The sequence below is a fragment of the Vombatus ursinus genome, unplaced genomic scaffold, assembly GCF_900497805.2.
Source record: "Vombatus ursinus unplaced genomic scaffold, bare-nosed wombat genome assembly UNPS02006779.1, whole genome shotgun sequence".
Taxonomy (NCBI): Eukaryota; Metazoa; Chordata; class Mammalia; order Diprotodontia; family Vombatidae; genus Vombatus; species Vombatus ursinus.
Window position 1 is genome coordinate 22,608,061 of NW_020946557.1, and position 26,081 is coordinate 22,634,141.

The window sequence follows — 26,081 nt, forward strand, 5'->3', positions numbered from 1 at the left end:
GTGGTCACTGAGGTGTCCCTTTGTGTCCCTTACCTCTAAAATATTGTGATTCTGTGTCTTCCTTAACATTTCCCACCTGGCAGTATTAGATTAATTCATGTTGATGGTATTTTTTTCTTACTTTCTTTTAGCAAATTGATGGAGAAGCATTTCTGCTTATGACTCAAACAGACATTGTTAAAATTATGAGCATTAAGCTGGGACCAGCTCTAAAAATCTTCAACTCCATCCTGATGTTCAAAGCTGCAGAGAAGAACTCACATAATGAACTTTGAAGACAGCGAAAGCCACATTTCATCCTTTTTCTGCTTTAAAGCTCATGTCTTATTCAAAGCACAAGGACTGTTGCAGCTGTTAAGTAAGAATTCTTCGAAGTCAAAAATCAGTGCTGCCAGATTATTTATATTCATTGAGAGACAATATACATGAATTATTATGGAAGTGCTTGGGTTTTTATTAAGGTACTGTAACAGATATCATCTTTTATTTCTGTTCATTGAGCTAAATTTACCTTTTAAACCTTTTTGAGACTTCAGAAAAAAAAACACCATTGTTGATTATTTATGGTATAGTAAGATTGGGAGGGATGGGGAATTATGAACTTTCTGCATTTTGTAAACATCGTTGAATTATCTTTCACATACACTGTTTCTTTTTCAATATTTGCAGAAACCTTTTTATACAATCAAAATAAAATGAACTTTAAACCCAGTTAGCCAAAATCTGGCTATGAGTGTAGCCAGTTGGGACTGTTATAACTATTGTTAATTTTGTGCCATATTTTGAATTGCAACATTTATGCTGAGTATAACTTTGCAAGTCATGAAATTGCCTACTTGCTTGTAATAATTCATTGGGGCTGAACAGTTGTAAAAATTAATTTTTTAAGTAAATCAGTGTTTTTACTTTTGCACGACTTATGAAATGTTAAGCAAATTGCTTTTTCACCAGCGTCTTTACTGTATTTACCAAAAGACCAGTATATAAAAGACTAAAATTGAAAAAAAAATAAAACTTTACCTAATGTATTTGAATGGCATCAATCTAATACTCCACTCTAGTACTCCAGGGGTTTATAGGAGTCAACTGTTATCAAAGAGTAAATGAAGTTCTAGTATGGGGACAGTTTTTAAAAGGATCTTCAATATTTTCGTGAGACTTAAGCTCTTCTCTGAGTCATTGATATAACCGTGTACTTAAAGGTCCTAGTGCTTAGGAGGAATATGCTATCCTTTGAAAAAGACCTATATCTCCCTTCTTTCAACAGTCCTCCACACCAAGAGGATTCCTTCAGGGTCAGCTGAGGAGAGAGAGAGAGAGAGAGAGAGAGAGAGAGCGAGTATGAACAGATTATGCTAGAAAGGGAAGGTATATGGGAGAAATACTGATGGAGTCATCTGTTGGACATGTTCAGGAGTCAAGAAGATGAATTTCCAAAGCATGTATAAAATGCCCTTCTTTTTGGAAGGACTGTTTTTTTCTACAGAACTCTTTGCCAGGTGTTAAGACATTGCACTCAATATATAATGGTACAGAACAGATGCACTTTAAGTGAGAATACTCAACTACCTATACACTGAGAGCTGGTGTAATGTTTTATTTTATGAGGATGCACTTCGCAGGAAGAGGATGAACGGCTTCATCAGCTTTCCACTGCAGTTTCTAATTCCTTGGAATGAAAAATTGTTCAAAGTACATTTTTGTTTGAGCTATCAAGTAGCTTTGTAGCATGCTGTCTTAACTCTGGGGAACTTCTACCTCTCTCTTTAGTTGGTCTCATGTCTTCTAGTGTAAAATTTTCTTTGATATCTCCAGCTCTGCTAATACAGTACTTCCTTTGCAGACTTCTGAGGGGGTCTCTTAGCATCCCTTTTCATCTGCCATAATACAAGGTAAAACAGGGTCAGTGAAATAGCCTGCAGTACCCCATTCATTTCCTTGCATGAATTTGCATTACTGACTTTTTTTTTAAACATTTTGTTCAGAATTTGTACATTCAAATTACACTTGTTATATCTTCTGACATGAAATAAAATCTGAATTGGAGATGCCTTTTCACATTTGTATGCTTTTTAAGAGAGGTTGTCACAGCAGAAGAGCAGGAACGTGCTGTGGAGATGGAAGATGGATAGCTGGGTCACAAATCTAAAACCACTCCCAGTTGTCTGTCACACTGCCTATACTTAACTGATGTGCTGTTCTACTCTAATCATAGGCAGTGAAATTGATCCACCTTGGGGCCTTTCTCTCTGGCTTAAAGACATTTCAGAAACATCTTCTTATCCCAAAGTTTCATTTATTCTAACTGGCATTTTGTGACTCATCTGAGTCACCAAGGTAGCACATGCAATTTAAGTCCATACACCTCCTTAGCAGTGCTATAAGGATTTGGGATGTCTGAAGAAAGGGGGACAGGGGGAGAGGAAACAGAGAAACTTCACCTCCTTCAGAATGTGTCTTGACACAGTTTTTCAGAGAGAAAACATTAACAGCAAGTACCAAGCACTAGAGAGAAATCAGATGAGTCAAGTTCATCCACAAAAGCATTTCCATACCTTTGTTGTGGCCTTCAGTTGTTATATGCTACAGCATCCCTCTGTTGCCACCTTCATCTCTTTGGATAGGGACATTAGGCCCCAGTTCAAAAGAATGAAGGGCTACCTAGAGTGCTGGCCTCAAACATGAAGAATCCCCTGCTCTGGAAGTCTTCATACTGGTTAACAAGGTAAACTGGGGAAAGAGGATTAAGATACATGGATGTCTTTGATGGGAAAGATAAAACAGGGTCAGTGGAAAGAGTTTATTACACCCAATTCATTTCATTGCACAGGTGTCAGTAAGGTTTTTTTGCTTTGTTTTGTTTTGTTTTACATGCTCAGATTTGTATACTCAAATTACTGGTTTTATAGATCTGGGGACACATTAAACCTGGAATAGCAGGATCCTGATGAGAGTAAAACAAGAGAAAGTAAAGATATTGTCATGAAGGGACAATAAAAAAGTATATTAGGGACAAAGGGTAGCCTATCATGATAATAAAATAAATATGTAATATTTCTTTACTCAAATTACTGGTTTTATAGATCTGGGGACACATTAAACCTGGAATAGCAGGGTCCTGATGAGAGTAAAACAAGAGAAAGTAATGATATTGTCATGAAGGGACAATAAAAAAGTATATTAGGAGCAAAGAGTTGCCTATCATGATAATATCATGATAATATATTCTGTCTTGGAATAACCAAATAAGATTTAACTTGGGGGTGGGGTGCAAGGTGGTGGCCCACAAATAGATTCCAAAGGGTCAGTGATCTTGGACGAAAAAAAAAAAGATCGTATCTTCATTTCAACATACCAATTTTCTTTATGATTTTCTGCATTTTATTTTATGCATTTGAAAACATCATTCTGAGAAGGGACCTGTAGGATTCACCAGCTTGTTAAAAGGGCCTTTGACACAGAAAAGGTTATTAAGAACCCTTGAATTAAGGGGTGATTTGTAGTAGATTTATCTTCTCAACAAGGATCAGTGACTGATACTTTCATCTGAAATATCTCATGATTTAATTATTAGGCAAAGGCCTTTTTTTTTAAGAAAGAATTGATGATTCTCTTAATTTCTCAAAGCAGTTTTATACTTATATTACAAGGATCTGTGATTTTTGTTACCGTGGGCTCTCCCAACATTGATGTATACTACAGCCTTCCTTTGACTTGGTAGATGATTTTTGAGAGTTGGTATGGCTGAATAATTCATTACTCCTACTGAGAGTTGACCAGTGATCACTTGTCGACCTAGTGATAAGTATCTCCAGACTTAGAATGGTCCAGCACTGACTGGGCTTGTGCTCTGCTGGCTTAACCTTTGAGAACTCAGGGTCCCTTGAGTTTAAAAGCAATTGTAATGACACAAGATTTGTCACTACTTTCCAGTGAAAGAAGTCCTGAATATGTTACTTCCTCCAAATTTCGTACATTTTATTTCATCTTTTCAACCTGAGAATTTTTTTTTTAGTACATAAAATCTAATTCAAGAGTTTGTAAATCTAATCGAAAGGGACTGTTAACTTGTTTTTAATATTTGATAATTATTTCAATGCAATTGGTTTCCCTTGTATCCTTTGTATTTTATTTTATGCATTTAAGAACATACTTTAGGAAAGGGCCCATGGGTTTTACCAAACTACCAAAGGGGATCTATGATCCAGGAAATGACATTTATGACACATTCAAATGTGTAAAACACATTTCAAGTCAGTTTTGCATCTTCTTGTTAGTTACAAGCTAGTAACCAACAATGCCATTTTTGTAATAAAGAGAAAACGTCAGAAATTGTTTTCCTTGGTGAAATACCTTATTTGAAAACAGTGAAAATACATTAGTCCTGGTATATAACCTCCCACCCACCACCCATCTCCAAAAAGTATAATCTCAGAATTCTCTATAAGCTGTAACAAAATGGAAGAGAAAGAAAGGAAACCATCATTCCAAACAAATGCATCAGGACTATGGACAAAATCAGATTGTGGGTATGGGAACAGCAGATGAAGTCAGGGCAGGAATGGCGGGGTAGGCCTAGGAAAAAATCAGAAACTGGTGGCCAATGTGGAAGTGGGATTGAGAGAGAAATAAGGAAGTCTATAAGGTAAGGAGGAGACACACAGCTAAAGTGCATCAGGACAAGAGAATGGGTTGAAACCAGTTAGGCAGAGCAGAATGAAGGACATACATCAATATCAAAAGTCCAATAGGATGGGTTACTGGGTCAGGAAACGGGCAGATAAACAGGAGCTCGCAATTTCACAAGAACTAAAAAGTAGCACAAGGCAGAGGAACCACGCTTCCAGGAAACGATTCAGAATCCAAGTATACCACATGAACAACAGACATGCCAACAAGGAGACCTCAATGCAACTCAGTTCAGCAAACATTTGTTAAGCACCTGATACATGCAACATATATACTAAGATGAAACAACATAGTGCTTGCCTTCAGAGAGCTTACAATCTAGTAATGGGGATATGACATGTATAATGTAGACATAATAGCTTATACAAGACAATGTGGTAATCTTGCTAACAGCGGCAGCTCAGGCAAGGATTCCTGTTAAGACAAGCATCAAATTCCAGGGTAAGGAGAGTAAAATATGTTCACATGGCGACATAGGCAGAGTGAAAGAATGGAGAGGGGAGCAAACCTTGACACAAAAGATATTTAAGGTAGAAATGTCTTCAGTGACTGGGCCAGTCAGAGAAGAGAGCTGGCCTTGGAACCAGGAAGACTAAGTCCCATCTCCTACACATATTGTCTTTGCGAATGTGAACATTTAACATCTCAGGGCTTTAGGCAACTCTAAGATTATAAGTTACAAAGGAAGAACTGGCTGGCATTGGTAGAGCTCCCAATGATGAAATCACAGATCCAGTCCCTGCCACTCTCGATGGCCACATGGTGAGGGATATAATATTTAGGTAGTCTTCATGTTGTGTCAGCATCCTCATGATATTATGAGAACTTAGAGAAGGGCCATTGCATGAACCCTCTGCATTGAACCTAACAAAAGGCAAGGATAAGCGAGGGACAGCATGGCCAGGCACGTGGGGTGAGAGGTGGAGGGTGGCAATCTGCATCTTTGGATAGAATACCCACCTCAGTAAATCACACTCACTTCGGAGTTTCCTTTTATAATTCAAACTTTTAACAACAGCCTTGGTTAAAAATTCAGCCTGAATATAATAAGTATTTCTTTGAGATCAGGAAAATGAGGCCCAAACAAATGCTGTCCAAGGTCACACAGATAATAAGCAGAAAAACCAGGATTCAAACTCAGGTCCTCTGCCTCTAAATTCAGCCCCCTTTCCACTATGTCATGCTGAGGTGGGCTTGTCATGTAGCAAGAGGGAGTGATAAGATGGGACAGTTTAAGTAATGTGCTAATATACACTGCAAGGAAAACCTAAAGGGAGATCTCCAGCACATTGGGTCGTTTCCTGTGGAATGATACAGACAAGAACTGCACAGAATGAGAAGGCATTAGGTGGCTTGCAGTCTGGAGATGAGACCTCAGAGTCATTAAAGTATATAATGTCATTAAAAATTACTTTAATCTTTTAAATTGTAAGAAAAAACGAATGAGGCACAAAACTCAGATACCATGAACACTTCTCTAACATAAACATACATAGTCAGCAACACTCTAGTATCTGCCCCCTGCGCAACAAATCGATCTCCTTTGAAAAGAAAGTTTCACAGGCATTCCTAAGAGTATTTTGGGTGGTAATTAAATGAGTGGCTGTTGAAGTTCTTCATTATTTCCCATTTCTCTAATAGAAGGAAAATGTGGACTGCTCATATCAAAGATCAGTGTGTCTAAAAAGTTCAGTGTGTGATACAATCTTCTTGGATACTGCACACCAAACACATGAAATGCAGCTATGAGAACAGCCAGGGCCATGGTGCAGTCATCCACTTGGGTCAATTTTTCTTTTTCAAGGTACAGAGTAAATTCACAAGTATTGATGTTGAAAGGGTTTTTAACTTTTAAGACTGGTGTTGACACTTGCACCTGGAATAAAAAAAATAAGTGATTATTACATATCACTGTGTGAAGGTAGTAAGCCACATTGCAATCTGAACTGGATTATTATAGGAAACAAGTTCAGAATTATTAAATTTGGCAAAATAAATTCCCTCAAATGAGAGGTGGTCTTAATTACCTGTTTCACTTTCAAGCAATGATTCCCAGGCTTTTTGGTTTTCAGAACCCTTGAATTAATTTTTAAACTCTTAAAAAACATTTAAAAAGAGCTTTAGTTTATGTGGGTTATATCTATCTATCTATTATATCTAACTGTCTTAGAAATTAAAACTAGTAAAATTTTAAAATATTAATTCATTAAAAATTAACACTTAAGTAACGTGTAATAACATACATAGTGGGCTCACTATATATTAACACAAATATCTTTATGAAAAATAACTATTTTCTAAAAACAAAAAATTAGTGAAAAGAGTGGCATTGTTTCACATGTTTTTTTTCCAAATGTCTTTAATGTCAGGCTTAGAAGACAGCTGGATTCTCTTATTTGCTTCTGCATTAAATCTGCTGCAATATGTTGTTTTGGTTGAAGTATATGAAGAAAATCCAGCCTCACACAGATCTTTAGTTGGAAAAAGGAGTATTTTAATAGACAAATAATGTCTTTAAGGATCATGCATCATGCAAGGAGAGACAGTATTGTATAGTGGATATGGCATTGCATTTTGAGTTAGACCTAGTTCAAATCCCACCTCATACACTAGCTGCAAAACCAGAGACAAGTCACTTAATCTCTCTATTCATCTATAAAATAAGAGTTGAATTCCATGGCCTCTCAGGTTTCTTCCAACTCTAAATTGAAGAGCCTTTGAATCTGTTATAACAATGACCTAAGCAAGGCTTCAGCTGAGAACCAAATCTAAGATCCTCTCATTCTCAATGTCCAATCAGTCTAAGAAACTGATTCTGCAAAATGGAGTGAAAAAAGTTTTGTCTTTAAAATAACAATAGTCAGTCAGTAAACATTACTCTGATAATATGCCATTATTTTAGTATAACTGATGTTAGCTGACATATTTGCATACCTCTTCATTCACAACAACAAATAGGGTGGGATCATCACCAAAAACATCTGGTAGAAGTAAACATGTGGCTGTCATCTTCATATCTGTCAAAAGCAAACATATTTGTAACCCAAATGAAAACAAAATAGACATTCTGCATTCAAATTTCTAGGATTTTATTTTCTTTAAGCCTTTTTTGGGGGGGGAGGGAAAAGAGCCAACAATCCTTTAAAGTTTCATCTACTCAGTTCCTTCATTGAAATGCATCATAATCCACTTAACCTGATTGGTTAAATTGTACCTGATTGGTACTGCACGCTGTGTCACTAATACTCTCCCAGGCTGTTTTTACTAACATTTTAGGATGTCTTCATCTGTAAACTGCTTCATTCTCTCATGCAACATAGCTGTGATTGGATTTTCCACCACTGAAAAAGAGGTCAGTATGTTTTCTGAATAGGTCTCCAAAATCTGTCGTGTTTTCTTATAAATGTCGGTTCTGGTGAGCAGCTGGAATTCTCTGAACAGCTGACAAAAGGGAAAGACAAGATAATATTAATAACAAGGAAAACCAATCTAATATACAAAACTGAGAAGTAAGCTGATTTTTAGAATCTTATTAATTTTCAGCTACTGATTTGAAATCTCAGCAGTTTCCACTAAAGTCTTCCTCTATAACTTCATAATATGCAGAGTTCTCAAAAGCTTTCTCTGCAAGGCACAAACCCTGGTACAGCTTACCAAGCAGGGGACTTGGTGATAAACTATTTGTTGTCTAAGAGCCAGGCTAGTTAAATTAACCCCTTTTTAGATCCAAGATCCACTGGCTTCAGAGGGGCAATGGACCAAGGAATATGCTAGCTCTTTCAAGACCCTAAGTCAGAAGATGACATGGAATTGTTTAAACGGATAAATTTCTGAAAGGACTGTCTCTGTTCAAACATATCATCCTGTTTGGATGGACACCAACTACCCTTCCCATGTTCATTTGGCAACATGTTCATATTGAATCCTACCTTCAATTATAGCCAAATTTGTGGCAGACTGTCCAGTTATTCTCCCAACCCATATGTCAGAAACCCATTGAGGTTAGGAGCCATAGCAGCCTAGGAAATATTGAGTCCATTTCTGCCACCTGGAGACTGAGCTCAACTCAAATAGGGAAAGTGGATGAGTATTAAGATTTCCTGGAGAGAAACATGAACAGAGTTCTTCACTTATTTAATTCAAGAGGTGAGTTCCTGAACAATGTTGTTTCTGATTCTTAGCCTCCTAGTTAAGAGGCCTGGGGTTTCCTGGTTAATTCAATCCTGGAATCTAACCTTTTAGCCAGAGAAGAGGGATTTCGTGGGATGTGCAAACCTCACACTGTAAATAACTCTGTGTTCAGGAGTTTGGGAACTAGCTTCCCCTCAAGGTAATGGAAATGTCAGTAGAACACCTCTGGTCAAGAGAAGAAGATTGAACATAGGATTCTCAGTGCTCAGAGGAGCATGACAAGGGATTAAGAGCATGATATGGGGTGCAAGGGATTTGGACTCTGTAACCCACCAATATAGTGAGTTATCTGGATAGTGTGGGTTCAATAGGAACAGGGCTTGCCTATCTAGGAGTCTACTCCCAAGTGCATTTACCTTCAAGGGAAGTTCCAACTCTCAGGGCAGTACCATGATGTGGGATGTATATTTATAGATTTCTATGGGGTTTAAAAGAGATTCACACTGAAATGTTGAGGTGTTGATCATTTAAGTTCAGTTCCCTTCCAAGTGGAATCAAAACCATAATTGTCTGAGTCTGGTGGACTTTAGGACCTTGTGGAGGAAAAAAAAATGTCAGTCCTATTTGATTGGAAGGAGAATTGAAATGATTTTTTTTATGGACTACTGTTAGTAAACAAGTTTTTATTAAGCACTTACTTTGTACCAGGGGGTGGGCACCCAAGAAAAATCAAAAACAATGATGCTATCATATTTTCTGCATTGTCTCTGCATATGTTTATGTAAGTCCTTTGCACCTCCTATGCTTTTTGGTGGGAAGAAACCTTGTACCTTATGTTTGATACTTTGAAAACTTGTACAGGATGTGGGTTTCCTTTAACCCATGTATGCGAAAAATTAGATATAAAGTATATTCAGAGGCTTTCCCAGAGTAAACTCTGGATAGGGGCATAACAAGCCAAAAAGAAAGGGATCTTTTAGTTTACTTCCCACAGTCTGATCTGTTCTTTGCAAGTCCAGAACTTAGTAAACCCACATATAGGCCTGCTTGCCACCATAGCCAGTAGTCCTGCAAATGTAATTTCTCCTACCCATCTCTAGATGGATAAATCTTCACCCTCAAGATCAAACTGTTAGGTTCCTACCTAGTGACAAATAGGTGGCTCAGTGGATAAAGCACAGGACCTGAGGTCAGGTCAAGTTCAAATGTAGCTTCAGACACTAGCTGTGTGGCTTAGGGCAAGTCACTTAACTTCAGTCTGCCTCAGTTTCCTCGACCATAAAATGGGGACAACAATGGCACCTTTCTCTCAGGGTTGGTATGAGGCTCAAATGAGATAAAATTTATAAAGCACTTAGCATAGTGCCTGGCACATAGTAGGTACTTAATAAATGCTTATTTCCTCATTCTCTCTCCTTACTGTAGGTCCCAGCTACAATGAACTCAGAGGTCATTTATAAACGTTTGTCATCTCAGCTCTGGTCCAGAGAGAGTAAGCACGCCATATTCCAAGCTGCTTGAATTGTAGTCAAAACATTAAATACCCAAGTTAGTCTATTGGAGGTCCCCAAACTTATTTGGCCTACTGCCCCCTTTTTAAAAAAAATTACTTGGCGCCACCCCCCAATCTACTTTCTTTAATCCTTTAATGTTTCTTTTTCTTTTTTTTGAAAAGATTAAAAAGATCCCTCCCCCTGGATCATTTCAGCGCCCCACACTTTGGGAAACCTATGCATCAATGGCCTAGGGAACTTGCCCCAGTAGGTCTGGTTGGAACAATGTGCAAAGTACTCAGTCTGAATATAACATACTCCTTCTTGTTCTCAGTAATGCTGGGGAATCAGGGGACTGGTTCTGTCTAACTTAGGCATATATGGGATGTGAAGGACTTAGGTAACCCTACTGAATGTTACCTAGAAAAGATTTATGCTGCATTTGGCCATAGCCTAGAGTCAAACTCTGAGCTAGTGCTCTTACCCCAAGAATGGTACAATGGCAATACTTTTAGCACAGCAAGAGCAAAGAAGTTGCCAGGCAGAGACCCTACAGTTGTATGATCAGCCTAGCTCTGGGAGGACCATTTTTGGCTTTCCTGAAATATTAGTTGACTGAGCTAGAAGATGATAGGCCTGCGTGACTTCTTAGAGAAGAATCAAAAGACAGGCTCACCTGGTTCTCCAACTTCCCACAGGAGCCTCATTGCTATTTGTTGGGAGAAAACATGGGGAATTTCAATTCTACCATGACTATGGATACATGAATTCCACTACTAGCAGGAACTGGTATCCATAACCTTTGATATTTGACACAAAAGATCAGTTGGAAAAGGGGGTAATATTCACCAAAATAGGCCTTTAGTCACTGTAATTCTGGTCCAGATATGAAAAAAAAAATGAAAGTCAGAACTGGAAACCAGATAACAACAAATAAAAATGAAATATCTGCCAGAATTTCTGTAACAGCCTATTTTCTTCATTCAAGGACAGTGGAACCATCATATTTGAACTTTAAAATCTCAGGCCCCAATGTGCTAAACGAAGAAGCAGAAATGGCACTAATGAATACAAAGATGAAAAGAGCATCTGGACTAGAGGAAACCCATATGGTCAAAGTGGATGGGGGGGTGGGGTGGGGAGAGGGAATTGAGAAACTGTTTCTTAAGATAACTGAGAGACAGGGAGATATTTGAGGGTAGGGAAAAGATCATGGATAGAATTACTACTGAAAAAGGTGACCTGAAAGACAATTAAACTACAAGTCTACTTCCTTATCTCAATAAAATCTTTATAGGAATGTGCATATATCGTTGACGAAAACATAATAAGGGAAGTCAGCTTCTGCAACCAAAATTCTACAGCAGACCACACCTTCAGTCACATAACTGACTGAGGAGTATAATATACAAGATTATTGGTTTGTTAATTAAAAAAAGAAAGTCAACTAAGTAGAACAAAATACAATTTTTAAGGCTCTCCTCCATTAAGATATTTCCTTTACATGTATTCAAATCATGCAAAATTACTTTAGAGATGTAACAGAGAAGACTATGTAGAGACTTTTTCCTGCTGTCTTAACAATCAATTAACTCTAACCCTAACCCTAAATGCACATGGTTTGATTCTAAATGCCCACCATTCATTCCTAACCCTAAGCCTAATTGCTCAGGGTTCCTAGACTTTGACAAAAAAGCAGAGATCTCGAGGAAAACAGCAACAATCATAAAGGTCATATTAAAAAACAAGACAAAAAGGTAATGTACTTCTGCCTCTTAAAATATTTTCTTTTTTCATATTTAATATTTTATTTCCCTCCAATTATATGTAAAACAATTTTTAACATTCTTTTTTCAAATTTTGAGTTCCAATTTCTCTCCCTCCTTTCCTACCCTCCTCCCCCATTGAGAAGGCAAGCAATTTGACATAGGTTATACATGTGCAATTGTGTAAAATGTACTTCCATCTAAGTCATGTCTTAAGATATTTTCAGAAAATAATGCCAATCTACCCACTGGAAATTTGAGAGGTTTCACCTACTGATACTTAACAATTTTATCAATCAAATTTATTACCAGATTACCATCACAACACTAATGATTTCTTTTAATATATATTACTATTAAAATGACACTGAATGAAAATAGTGTATCTAAAGGATATCTCAGCCAATTCATTGGGAGGAATATCTGATGTATGATTGGAATTTTTAATTTATATTCATCCATAATAGAGATCTGTGGCATTCATTACCCTAGGATACACTGAGACCACTCATTTTAAAAAACGTTTAGGGGAAGTATAATGGAGTCATCTCATCATATCATAATTGAGGAGAATGAGGCATTGGAGGAGAAACTAGAACATCGTTAATCCGAACAAGATCCAGGGGGTTGATGATTGCAAGATCAGTGGGGCAGTCAAAAGAGTTCATTCACTCTTGGGCTTCTACTAGCTAAAGTATAGTGTCCAGAATGAGTGAAGTCTCACTATCTGTACCCTAGTCAGACTACGTTTAGTTCAGTTCTGAGCACCACAGTTTAGAAGGGGACACTGACAAAGTTGGAGCATATCCAGAGGAAATTAACTGGGATGAAGAGGAGATTCGAATCCTCTTATGAGAACAGGTTGAAGAGAAACCTATTTGAAGGGTTGTCATATACAAGAAGTAACTGGGATTATTCTGTTTGACCCAAAGGGCAGGACTAAGAATAAGGGGTAATTTATAGGGAGATTTTGGCAGCTATTAGAGCTGCCTTAGGAGCATGGTGAGCCCCTCATCACTAGAGGTCTTCAAGTGAAGGTTTGGTGATCATTTGTTTGGGATGTTGTTGAAAGGATTCATTATTTAGGTGGGAGGTGGTGTAGTTGGCTTCCGAGACCTCTTCTACTTCTTGAGTTTCTGAGATAAAGTGTCTGTTGACCTCCCCAATAACAGGCATGGGAATCAGTCATGAAATTGAGCAGGCAGTAGAATGTGGACTTCAGGTCACAGCTTCCCTATCATGGCTTTAGATGATCAACAGTAAGCTTTAGAAGGCTCTATCCTATTGCAGACCATGCTAAAGCATGACCTCTGAAATAGTTCATATGAATGACCCATTTTGTAAATCAGACATCACATCATTGTTTTTGTACAACAATCCAGTGGCTACCGGGAGGGTCCAGGAGTGGAGGGGAGGCAGCATTATTGAGAATATAATGATAAAGTATTTTGAGTGAGAAAATCTACCTGATAAGGACACTTCAAGAAAGGAAACATTTTGAGAACTTCCTTCAAAGGTGTCTTGTTGTTAATCATCTTTCTTCGAATTTCCAAAGTCTGGCTCATCCTGTTGTCAATTTCTCCCCAGTTCTTTTCGACTTTGACGTATTCTTGATGGAACCAGTTAATATGTTCATCTACCTCAGAATCTAAATAAACATCTTCTTCCTGCAAAATATTTACAAATCATCTGAGTTTCCAAAGGCAGTTTGAGACTTTAAAAAAAAATAGCATTTGCAATCTGTTCCTGCACATGCTTAATAATGCAATAATTAGTTAAGCATTACTATTAACAGTTTTACTTTGGCTTTTGAGTAGGGTGCTAATAAACGGAATCTATTAGACTGCAAACAACTTGGCTAATTAGGCCCCATGACTGTGCTGATCTGTATTGTACAAGCACAAAGAGTTATTGCATCTCCCAAACCACTTCACTAGCAGTTAAACCAGATATTCCCAAAGCCATAATTTTGCCCCTTCTCCATTTAACTATTAGGATAAAGTGAGAAGACAAAAGAAACAGAGGTAAGAAGAGAAAAGAAAAGGAAACACTTCACAGCAGTTTTTCCCTTTCAAAATAATTCCCGAGTAGATAGGTTCAACTTTGTATTACATACATTCTACATTCATAACATCATAATATACAATATGATTTAGTGTTCAGAATGATGAGTTTAAGGCATAGTGAATAATGCTGGACTTGGAATCAGCAAGAACTGGGTTTGAATTCTGCCTCAGTTTCCTCATCTGGAAAATGGGGATATTGATACTCATACAACCTACCTCAGAGCTATTATCAGAAACAAATCTAAATATCCCATATAAATGTGAGGTATTGTTATTTCACTCTTTTCATCTTTTTTGATGAGGTTTCAATAGAAACTGTCCTAACATGTCATTATCCCAATCTTATCCTTTTGTATTCTGTTCTATGGACTACTGTACAGATATATAAAATGCCTGATTTTGCATAGTTGAATAAAAGTATTAGGATGTAAGCTCATTTTCTGTAGGCTCACTGCAAGCATCCTCTCTACAACTCCAGCAGTAGACAAGATGAGAGGGATGTTATGTAACTTATTCCCATATGATTTTGATCTCCTGGGCCGGATCTCTGAACTTTGGAAGCTTTCCAAATAACTGGGAGATAATGAGTCTTTGGGGTGGCAGCATCTAATAAAAATTATGGTCTCGTGTTTTTATGAGTCAATGTCATATCCAGTCTATTATGGGCAACAGTTTGTTTGTTTTTTAAATGGTCTGATTCTAATGCCAGTTATAGGTTTAGTTGTCCAGGAGATTTGTCTGTCAAACTATGAAAGATAGTGACCTGGTATATGATAGATGCTAAGCTTTTATAACCTGTAATGCTATGTCTTGCATAGTCTTTAATGTTTCCTTGCATAACTTAAAATGATTACCAGATCATGGCATCCTAAGAATAATTCTTCTGTAGTTTCTGTTGGCAGTGTCCTGAATGGCCAGCATTTCCAGAAACAAAGCTTTGTGATTTAGCAATTCGTTCAACATTTCTTTGTTGAGATACTGTTGGCTGAGTTCACGTGTATGTCACCTATAGAGATTCCTTTTGATTTGTCTTAGATTTTAGTTATTCCATAAATTCAATCTATTCATCCAGAGGAAAGCCATTTATGGTTACATTGGATGAACTGAATTACATTATTATTACTCTTATCATTTTGAGATGCCGAATCAAAGAAAGATTCAATCATGTTCATTATAAATTGGGGGAAGGTAGGAGAGGACAAAATAATAGCATTCTAGTTGGCAAGCGGTTAAACTGAAAAATTAACTGGAATCCTCTATTCTCTAATGATCTGTGTAAAATGAAGTTTTCATATACCAAGTTTTGGATTAACATTGAGAAGAAAAGAGGTCAATCTTTCTAATAAAGTCATTAGCAGGCTCTTCCAGTTAGCTACAGAGGAGGTTAAAATATCTGTCTAAATATGATGGCAAGTTCCTATTGCAAGAATTAAAAAAAAATACTGGTAGATGCTTTGGCAATATAGCTTTTGCTCGGTATACAAGAAAATCCTAGATATATTGATTGACTTGCACTATAATCTGTGCAATTCATTCTCTCACTGACACATTAATTAACTCATTCAACAAAGATTTATTATGCACAGAGGAAACGATGCTAAGTACTAGGGCTACAAGTGCAATGGGAACCTAAGTCTTTGCCTCCCAAACTTTGTTCCTCACACTCCAGTGTTTCTAGTGCTTTTTTTTTTTTAAAAGTGTGTATTAGTTTCAGGGTAATTGCAGTTTCTAGTCACTTGAATGGATGAGAGGAGTCAGGCAAATGCTAAGAAGTAGGCATGTTTTCTTCTAGCCCCAAGAGACTCAATGGGAGGCATTAATCATGTCACAGAGCACCTTAGGGCAGGGAAGAGGTCATTGGAATTCAGTGCCCATCTCTGCTAGGAGCTAGGGCTAGCCAATGTCAATTGAAGCAATGCCTTCATTGCAATTATATCTTCCAAATCCCTTTTATATCTCACAGCAAGGCAATCCTTTCATACCTCCCTAATCAATTCACTATCCTAGGCACCATATTGGCTATTCTAAACTTTTTCATCCTTCCTTCATCCTTCCATGTCACATCTCCTCCTGTCATGTGTGCTGAGGACTTAGCTTCATATTTCACCAAACATTTGGGCCATTTAGCAAAGGTTCTCTTTTTTCCCCTCTTCCTTATCTTATATTACTTATAGGTCTTCTCCAATGTCATCTTCTTCACTTGTCTCACACAAAAAAGTGACCCTTCTTGTCAAGGTGAAGTCTTCTCTATGGACCTGTGATTTCCTTCCATCCCATATACTCTAACAGAGTGCTTCTTCTGTCATCCCCACTCAGATTTTGAGGTTCTCCCTATGTACTGGCTGCCTCCCTATCATGCACAAACATGCCCATGTCTTCCTTGTCCTTAAAGAAAAAAACAAAACTCTAACTTGATTCAAACACGGACTAGCTATTCATTCCATTTCTTTCTTTTATAGCAGTTCTTAAATACTTCGACCTTTCCTCTCACTCTTTAAAGTCTAATAAATAGTTCCTTTCCTCTCACTCTTCTAAACCCTCTGCAGCCTTGCTTGCGACCCCATCATCCAACAGACACTACTTTTTCCAATGTTACCAATGATTTCTTAATTTCCAAATCTAATGGCCTTTTCTTGATCTCCATCCCTCTTGAGTTCTCTGTTATCTCTGACATTTTTTTTTACATTTCCTGCTGTATACTCTCTCCTCTCCAGGTTTTTGTGACAATGTTCTTTCCTGGTTCTCTTCTACATATCTGACTATTATCAGTCTTCTTTGTGGGGTTGCTCTAGGTCAAGCCCACTACCCTTAAAGCTCTGTTGTCCTGGACCCTTTACACCCACTATAGGATCTTGCTCAGTGATCTCATCAGCTCCCATGTCTCTTATCTCTATGCTGATGATTCTCAGATGTCCTGATCCAGGCTTAACCTCTCACTTAACCTTTAGTTTCACATCACCAACTACTATTGGACACTTTAATTAGATGTCCTGTAGACATCTTAAACTTAACACCCAAAAGTGAAGTCATTATCTTCCTGTCTTCCCTATAGCAGAGGTATCTAACACCTGCAGGGCTACATGCAGCTCATACTAGATTAAAATATATTTAGAAAATGTTTCATAAAATAAAATACAATAAAACAGAGATAATAGTCAATTGTTTTCTAAACATAGTTAATGTTCTAGGTAACCATGAACCCACAGGGATCCTCATGTACAGGTTAGTGACACTGGTTTCCATTTGAGTTTGACACTACTGGCTTAAACCATGGGTGATGACCCCATATGGGGTTCTAAAAAAATTGGCAACAGTAAAAGGTTTCTGAATGCATAATGACCAAAAAATAATTAAAAATCAAAAGCATAATGAATCTGAAGTGTTTCTGGCAGCATTTGCCTGTGTTGCATTGTGAAACTTCATTGCAGCTTTGGTTCTGAACACAAATCGTGCACACTTTGCACTGTGCATGCCCTCAGGCTGCACACAACACCAACTAATACAGAAAGAAAAAGGGGTCATGAGTGGAAAAAGTTTAAGGAGCCCTCATATAGGGCACCACCATCCTCTCAGTCACTCAAGTTCCCAACCTTGGTCTCATCCTTGACTACTCGTTCTTGCTCACCCTACACATCCAGTTTGTGGCAAAGCACTACCACTTCTACCTTCCCAACACCTTTTGTGTATGGCCGCTTTCTTGACTTGCACAGCTAACACCTTGCTGTAGACTCTCATCACTTCATGCCTATGCTATTGTCATAGCTTTCTGGTTCGTTTCTTTCACTCCAAATGTCTCTTCACTCTAGTTCATGCTTCACTTAGGTGCCCAAGTGAGGTCTGACCACATTACTTCCCATCCTCCACACAATAAACTCCAATGCTTCCCTGTGACCTCCAGGATCAAATATAAAACCCTCTGTTTGGCTTTTAAAGGCCCTGCCTCCTTCCTACCTTTTCAGGCTTCTTCTGCTTGACTCCCACCCATGTAGTCTCCAGTCTAGCAGTACTGACTTCCTTGCTGTTCCTCACACAAGACACACCATCTCCCAATTTTGGACATCTTCATTATTTCCCCCAATGCCTGAAATGCTCTTCTTCCTTATCTCTGCCTCCTGGTTCCCATAGCTTCATTCAAGATTCAACTTAAATCTCACCTCCTGAAAGGGACCTTTAGCAATCCCTCATCTAGTGCCTTGACTTTGAGATTACCCACCATTGATACTATCTATCTTTTATGTACATAGTTGCTTGCATATTTTTCACTCCTCACAGCAAAATGCCAGTTTCTTGAGGGTAGAGACAGAGTTTCTTATTTCTTTGAATTACCCATGTTTACCATAGAGCCTGGCACATAGTAAATGCTTCTTGATAAATGATAATAAATAATAAATGCATGGGGGGGCAGCTAGGTGGCACAGTGGATAGAGCACCAGACCTGGAGTCAGGAGGACCTGAGTTCAAATCCAGCCTTAGATACTTAATAGATAGCTGTGTGACTCTAGGCAAGTCACTTAAGCCCCATTGCCTCCAAAAACAATAATAAATGCATGGTGACTTCCAGGTGATACAAGGAAACCTGAGAAGGTCCTTTGTAATCCTGCCAGGTGAAGATGTAAGATCAACTAAAACAAAAGAGTCAAAAGTGTGTTAATTAAGCCAGCAGGCATGTTGGACTTTGCTAATTCCTTGGAAGAGCAGTAAACACTATCTTAGGGAAAAGAAAGCAGATGGCAGCAGGAAAAACTATGGACCTAGTGGCCATGACAAAGCATGTTACAGATAGAGCTTAGAAGCTTCAATGGAACTGAGAGCCTAGGGCAATACTGAACCACATGTGGGCCCCCAAAACATAATAAACTACAAAGACCAAGGCCAGGAGACAGATCACAGAAAATGGAAGAGATATTGGAGAGGCAGGGAATTACTACCCAGGTATCAGAAGAGAGAATGGAGCCAAGAAGCAATAAGGCTTGTTATTGTTGTTCAATTGTTTTCAGTCATATCCAACTCTTTGTGACCCCACTTGGGGTTTTCTTGGCAAACATCCTGGAGGGGTTTGACATTTCCTTCTCTAACTCAGGAAACTGAGGCAAATAGGGTTAAGTGAGTTGCCCTGGGTCGCACAGTTAGTAAGTTTCTGAGGCCTGATTTGAACTCAGGAAGATGAGTCTTCCTGACTCCAGGCCCGGCATTCTATCCACTGTACCAACTAGCTGTCCCAGCACTAAGGCACAGAGCCACAATATAGTCGCATAAATCTGGACCATTCCCTTTACTGGTGCTATGAGTCATGTGGACTATATGAATCAAGCGGCGGCCAGGAGAAATCAATTCCCTAGACGTCTTAAGATTTTTCCTTGCTTTAGTGTTCTTCAACACTAGGCTGATGCTATGAGTCTCAGGTAAAACAATCTTTTTTATTATTCTGTGTTGTGTGAAACAGTTCCATATTCCATGCTATGGAAGCCCAATGCTTACATAGGAATGGAGAGCCCTTTGGCTAGAAATGAACCAAATTCAGATATCCAGGTTCCCAGGAGAAGCTTCAAGTGGCAGTATAACCCATATTCATTAAAGGAAATATGTGGAGATTAAATCATACCCATCCGATTGTTTCTAGATAGGTGAATCAAGAAAGTTCTCAAGGTAGAAGACAATAGTCAGAATCCATGTTTGGTCTTAAAGACAGGGGTTAGTCCAGGGACAAAAAAATGTTATCCAAAGTAGCTTAAACTAGCTATCACAGAATTTCAGACTTGGAAGGGACTTCAAGTGCCATATACCTGAACAGATTCCCTCTACAACAGTGGTGTCAAGCTCAAACAGAAACAGGGGCCACTAAACCATACATAAGGATCCCTGTGGGATAAATACTGACTTTAAAAAAAACATATACTGTAAAATTATCCATATTCTACTATATTTTTATTTATTTTGTTAATATTTCTCAATTATATTTTAATCTGGTTTGGGCTGCACTCAGTTGCACTGTGTATTTGACACCTCTTCTCTACCACATACCCAGGATATGGTTATCTGGCCTTTACTGGAAGACTTCTAGTGAGACAGAATCTACTTCCTCCCAATTTCTCTCTCAAATATGTCTCATTTCATTCCTTTACTATATAAAACTTGATCAAGGGCCTACTGTTCTATCCTGCTCTAGGGACTTTTGGTGATATAAATATAAGTGAGGGAGTTGGTTCCTAGCCAACTGATTTAGTATCCCTTACTGTACCCTCTCAGTCTCTCTCCTCAAAGAAGAGGAAGCCATTGGGGGAAAAAAAAAAAAAAACTAACTATGCCCCTGGCGGCCTATAAATAGCTAATACTTTACACCTTGGAGTCACTCACAGTTCATCAGTTCAAGTCAATCTAGACTCGTGGATCCTTGTGCCTATACTGAAGAATCACAGAAAGGAAACAATACATAGAATTAGAAAATGGGAGACCACAAGAAGCCCTGTGGAGCTAGGAGAGTGGAAATGCAGACAAAAGCAAGGAGACACCAGGATGGAACCTGTATAGGTCAATCAGGCATGAGAAATATTATGACAGACACCATGTCATTGGGACTCTGTCAGACTACCAGACTGGGTGATAAATCTATAATTCCCTTTTTCCCTAAAGCTCCTTGTGTATCTTTCTTTGTTTTAAGGAAAATCTATTTATCATTCTTTGTTTTAAATGCTTACTTTGTCTTTATAAATAGTGTTAATCATAGGCGTTTCCTAGTCTGGGCATACTTATCAAGAATTCAGTTGGAAAGAGGCAATTGAGGAGGAGTTTAACACTGAGGTGTTTTGTCAGAGTGCTGTCTCTGGCTGGGGGCCCAGAGCTTTTTATTTTTATTTTTTTATTTTTTAAAGATTGTTTTGTTACAACTTCCCAAAGCAGAAAAAGACTGTTTATACTGGAAAACTCATATAGATAATGGATCAGTTGTAGAATGTTGAAATATAAGGTATAACTAGGAGTGGCTGAACGATCCTGATTATTATCCCCCATTCAACCACTACTCTGCAAAGATAAAAAGGACAAAAATTCCTGACCTCTCTAGCTTACAAATTAGATCATGATAAATGCATAACAGAGATATAAACAATGGGCTATGAGAATTCACAAAAAAGAAAGATCATTTCTGACCTGAAGTATCAGGGAAGCTACATGAAGGAATTAGTCTTAAAAGACATGTAGGATTTCAGTAGGCAGAGATACAAAGGGAGAGCACTCCAGGAATTAGGAAATTGTAAGAGCAAAGACTAAGAGGTCAAGTCAAGTCAAAAAGCATTTACCAAATGCCTATTATGTGCCAGGTACTGTGCTAAGTACTAATAACACAAAGAAAGGTAAAAATAACCCCTACACTCAAGTAGTTTACAATCTAATGGGGGAGACAGCATGCAAACAACTATTTACAAACAAGTTACAGACAGGATAAATTGAAAATAATCTCAGAGGAAAAGCACTAGCATGAAGGAGGCCCGAGAAGGACTTTTTGCATAAGGTAATATTTTAGATGATTCATGAAAGAAGCCAGCAAAGCCAGGAGGTGGAGGTTAAGAGGAAGAGAATTCCAGGTATGGGAGACAGCTGATGAAAATGATTGGAGTTATGAGATAGAATGCTTTGTGTGAGAAACAGCAAGGAAGTCAGTGTCACTAGTACAACCCATGGAAGAGAGTGAGATGTAAGAAGCCTGAAAAAATAGGAATAGCCAGGCTATGAGAGTCTTCAAAAACCAAACCGAGTATTTTATATTTGTTTCTGGATGTCATTGGGAGCCACTGGAGTTTTTTGAGTAGGGTAGGGAGTTCTTTGGTCAGACCTATGTTTTAGAAAGATCATTTTGGCAGCTGAGTGGAGTATGAATTGGAGTGAAAAGAGACTTGGAAGACCAAACAACCAGAAAGCTATTGCAATAGCCAGGCATGGAGTGATATGGGTCTGCACCCACCCTGGGTGAGTGCAGAGAAGGGAACATATATGAGCTGTTGGGAAAGTAAAAATGACAGCACTTGGCAACAGATTGGATATGAGGACTGAGAAGAGTGAGGAGTCAAGAAAATATCCAGGTTGTGAGCTCAGGTGGTATGCTCCACAGTAGTAAGGAGGTTAGGAAAAGGGGAGGATTTGGGAGAAAAGAAAATGACTTCAGCTTTGGACATGTTGAGTTTAAGATAGGATGTTCAGTTTGATATGTGTAACAGGATGGAGATATGAGACGAGATCAGGAGAGAAGTTAGAGCTGGATAAATAGATCTGAAAATCATTAGTATAGAAATAATAATAGAAACCATGGGAGCTAATGAGATCATCCGACAAGATAGTGCAGAGGGAGAAGAGAAAAGGGCCCAGGAGAGAGCCTTGGGGGACACCCATTGTCAGTGGGCATGATCCAGAGGAAGATCTAGCACAGGAGATTGAGAAAGAGCCGTCAGACATGTAGGAGAAGAACTAGGGAGAGTGGTGTCTAGATGGCAAAAACCTAGAGAAAAGAGGGTATCATGGAGAAGATGGTAAAGAGGTAAAGAAAGATGAGGATGGAGAAAGGGTCATTAGAATTAGTAAATTAAGAGATCATTAGTAACTTTGGAGAGAACAGTTTAAGTTGACTGAAGTCAGAAGCCAGCCTATATAGAAAAGAGAATGAAAGGAAAGGAAGGGGAAGCACTGATTGTAGATGGACTTTTCAAGGAGTTTAACCATTAAAGGGAGGAGAGATAGCAAAGTAAGATTCATGGAATTCTGTGAGTATTAGTATTCTCATACTCCAGTATGATACTTCTCATTTCCTGACTGTTTTCTTGATTCATAGATCAATTGCGCTTTAAATAACCACTGATAGAATGTAAACTTCATGACTTGAAGGATTATTTCATTTTTCTCTTTGTATCTCTGGCTCTTGGAGCAGTATTTGACAGGGTAGGAGCATCATAAATATTTAATGATTAAGTAAACGAATTACTACCAAAAGTGGTTATTATATGTACAATATGAGTGAGGCAGGGGTGGGGGTGAAGAGGGTGTGCTTTTAAGTGCAGAGAGAAGAATCTAAATAAAATAAAATTCTTACTAGCGTGACAAAGAAAAGCAGAACTGTGCTTCCAAATCATGTTTTCTACCAATGCAATATACCTTCTCTTCAAATTATAGTCTCAGTTGTCTTAGAATATGGAAGTCTTTTTTTTTAAGGAGATCTCAATTCATCAGATGGATCGAGATTGTATAATAAAAAGGTGGAAGAAAGCATCTCTCAGCTGAATGTGAGCACCTGAATATGGCAGAGTTAAGAATTTTTCTCTGAGTTGCTACAGATGGAAGATGAGCAGTTAATAGCAGTTATCAAAAAATGGCTAAAGAAAGGCTAAGATGAGAGAAAAAAATCTTATTCTTATATTGAGAGAGGAGAACTAGAGGATAATAGATTTGGAACCGAAATTTGGAACCTTCAAAGTTGTCTAGTCTAGTCTCTTCATTTTACATGTGAGAAAACTGAGGCCCAAGAGAGGTGAAGGGACTTGTTCCATGGCTAATAAATGACTAAGCCAGAATTCAAATCAAGTTCTCTGACGATAAATCCAGTGTGAGAGATGAAGACAGCCTGAGTTTTAACTGTACAGAAACAGTAAAATATTCCTTTTGCTGAGACCTTAAACAAGTGAAGAGAGTGAAAGAAAAATTAACAAAGAAGCAATTGAAAGCAGAGGAAAAAAAAAACATGACCTAGGTAAGAGGCTATTTCTACCCAAAGCAACAAAAGGTATTGAAGGCAAAAAAATGAAATACAGAGTAGGCATAGGGAAAATTTAAAAAAATACTCAGACAAAAGGAATGAGTCCCAAACTGCCAAGAAATCCTGTGAGATAAAGTCTAGATAAGCACCATGCTGATTCTGTACTTTTACCCGAAAATGTCATCTTCCTGCTTATAATTGAACCTCCTGGCTCCCACATTAATCGTGAGCAAGGTAGAGTCAGAAGCCAATCATTTACCTATCATCTCCAAAACCAAGTGATGAGTTCCTAGAATACTAGCACAGTAGATTTAAGTAGATCAGAGTCATTCAAATGATAACTTGGACAGTTATGAGGGTGTGGGTGTTTCTTCTGTTCTATACTTTCTAATCTGGATTGTGGCAGAAAATGGAAACTGCTATGCATAAAAGCAAAGAGAAAGTCATTAGAGTTTATCTGGACCAAACCCTTACAAATGAGGAAACTATGGCTCAAAGGAATGAAATGATTTATCCAAGATCAGGCAGGAAATGGCAAAACCAGGATTCAAATCCAAGACTTCTAACTCCAAATCCAAAAATTCTTCCCACTAGATTACATGGCTCAATATAGCATTATTTAAAATATAAAATTGTTGCTCTTCCTTTATACTTTGCAGATATTTTTATCTGTATCCCATAATCTGAATGAGTTTACATACAAAGTTTACTTGAGTGATGAGGTACTTGAGGTATGGAAATCCATTAGGAGGTTGTTGCAATCTAGGCAAAAGGTGATGAGCAAGTGAACCAGGTTTTATCTGGGTAATTGGGGAAAAGGGGTCAGATGGGAGAGATGCCTTAAAGGTAGCTGGCACCTGATTGCATATGTGGAGTGATGGAGACTGATGAGTCAAGGATGGTACTGAGATTATGAATCTGGGAGACTGGAAAGATGATGGTGTCTTTGACAGAAAAGAAGTTTGGAAAAGAGGAGGTTTGAAGGGGGAGGAAGATAATGAGTTCAGTTCTGGACATTTTAGTTTTGGGACTTCCGGTTTATAATGTCCAAGGCAATTGCTACCAACTGTTGTAATATCCATTTGTCCTCTCACTTGTCCTCCAATGATTTGTCAGACAGTATTATTCAGAACTTCCTCTCTTATTCCAATGCTCATTCCATCCTCCACTAAAGGGGGATCAGAAATGATTTTTTTTCACTCTGTAACCTTTAACAATTTCTGAGCAAAGTGTTAAGCAGGTGTTTTAGCCTCTCTTCAGAAAAAAAAGTATATATGCTTTCACAAGGTGGGGTACCCCATTCACATTACACTGCTATTTCCAAACCCACAGCTGACTTTTAACGCTTTTCAGTATTAGTAAATTCACCACCTGCTGATAGGAGTAATTGCTTTACACACAGAATGCAATTAACTGTCAAGATTTTTTTTCTTCTCTTGCTGCCTTGCTCAATTTTACACCACAGGAAATACTTCTGTGTGAAAGGCCATAAAAATGATTGGTATTTGCAAAATAAATCATTATACTTTGGGTGCTATGAGAAACACTGCAATACACACTGTAACAGAAATCCAGGGGAACCTAGTAATGTTCTTAGCATTCAGCTGTGATGAAACCAGCTGCTTGCAGAGAATCAAAATTTTATTTCCTTTTCAAATCCAAACAAATTAGTCTGGCACAATTGTTTTCTTGGTTTTCAGAGTTAGTGGGGTCAAAATATAACCCTGTAGGAGAATAAAAAATATTTTGGGGCACCTGAATTGCAAGATCAATGTTGGGTAGTGATGGTGGTTGGCTAGTTGAGGTAGCAAATCTAGCAACAAGTTATTTTAATGATGGTCTATTTTCCTAACATTGTGTTTGGTGCTAGTTGCAAGGGAATAGGAGCTGGGCTAGTAAAGAGGAAGCATAAAATATTGTTGTGAGTTATGCTGAAGCCAGCTCAATCGTATCAAGACATGGTTAAATTTTCAATGTGAGCATTTACAGTGTGAGCAAAAATGAACAAACTACAAATTGGGATTTTGATTTATTGTTTTGTTGATTTCTAGACTTAAGAAAGTGATAGATAAAAATGTTGATAATGTAGATTAAATTTAAAAATGTGTCATGTCTACATTTTTTTTCAAAGAAACATTTATTAAACATTTGCCAATACACTCCATGATGCCCTGAAGGAACTTACATTACTTCCTATTAT

General features: G+C 38.1%; 2 protein-coding genes across 8 annotated transcripts in view; one reads left to right on the forward strand and one right to left on the reverse strand.

The window, feature by feature from the left end:
• Nucleotides 1-2,035, forward strand: part of L3MBTL3 (L3MBTL histone methyl-lysine binding protein 3) — a 156,504-nt gene extending 154,469 nt beyond the window's left edge. For all 5 annotated transcript variants that reach the window (XM_027848665.1, XM_027848669.1, XM_027848667.1 and 2 more), the window contains one exon: nucleotides 132-2,035. In XM_027848665.1, the coding sequence (XP_027704466.1) occupies nucleotides 132-275 (144 nt within the window). In that variant the 3' untranslated portion in view covers nucleotides 276-2,035. The remainder of the gene's footprint in view (nucleotides 1-131) is intronic.
• Nucleotides 2,036-6,082: 4,047 nt separating this feature from the next.
• Nucleotides 6,083-26,081, reverse strand: part of SAMD3 (sterile alpha motif domain containing 3) — a 60,938-nt gene continuing 40,939 nt past the window's right edge. For all 3 annotated transcript variants that reach the window (XM_027848523.1, XM_027848524.1, XM_027848522.1), the window contains 4 exons: nucleotides 13,546-13,746; nucleotides 7,959-8,130; nucleotides 7,624-7,706; nucleotides 6,083-6,565 (listed from right to left, as the gene is read on the reverse strand). In XM_027848523.1, coding sequence (XP_027704324.1) covers nucleotides 6,281-6,565; nucleotides 7,624-7,706; nucleotides 7,959-8,130; nucleotides 13,546-13,746 — 741 coding nt within the window. In that variant the 3' untranslated portion in view covers nucleotides 6,083-6,280. The remainder of the gene's footprint in view (nucleotides 6,566-7,623; nucleotides 7,707-7,958; nucleotides 8,131-13,545; nucleotides 13,747-26,081) is intronic.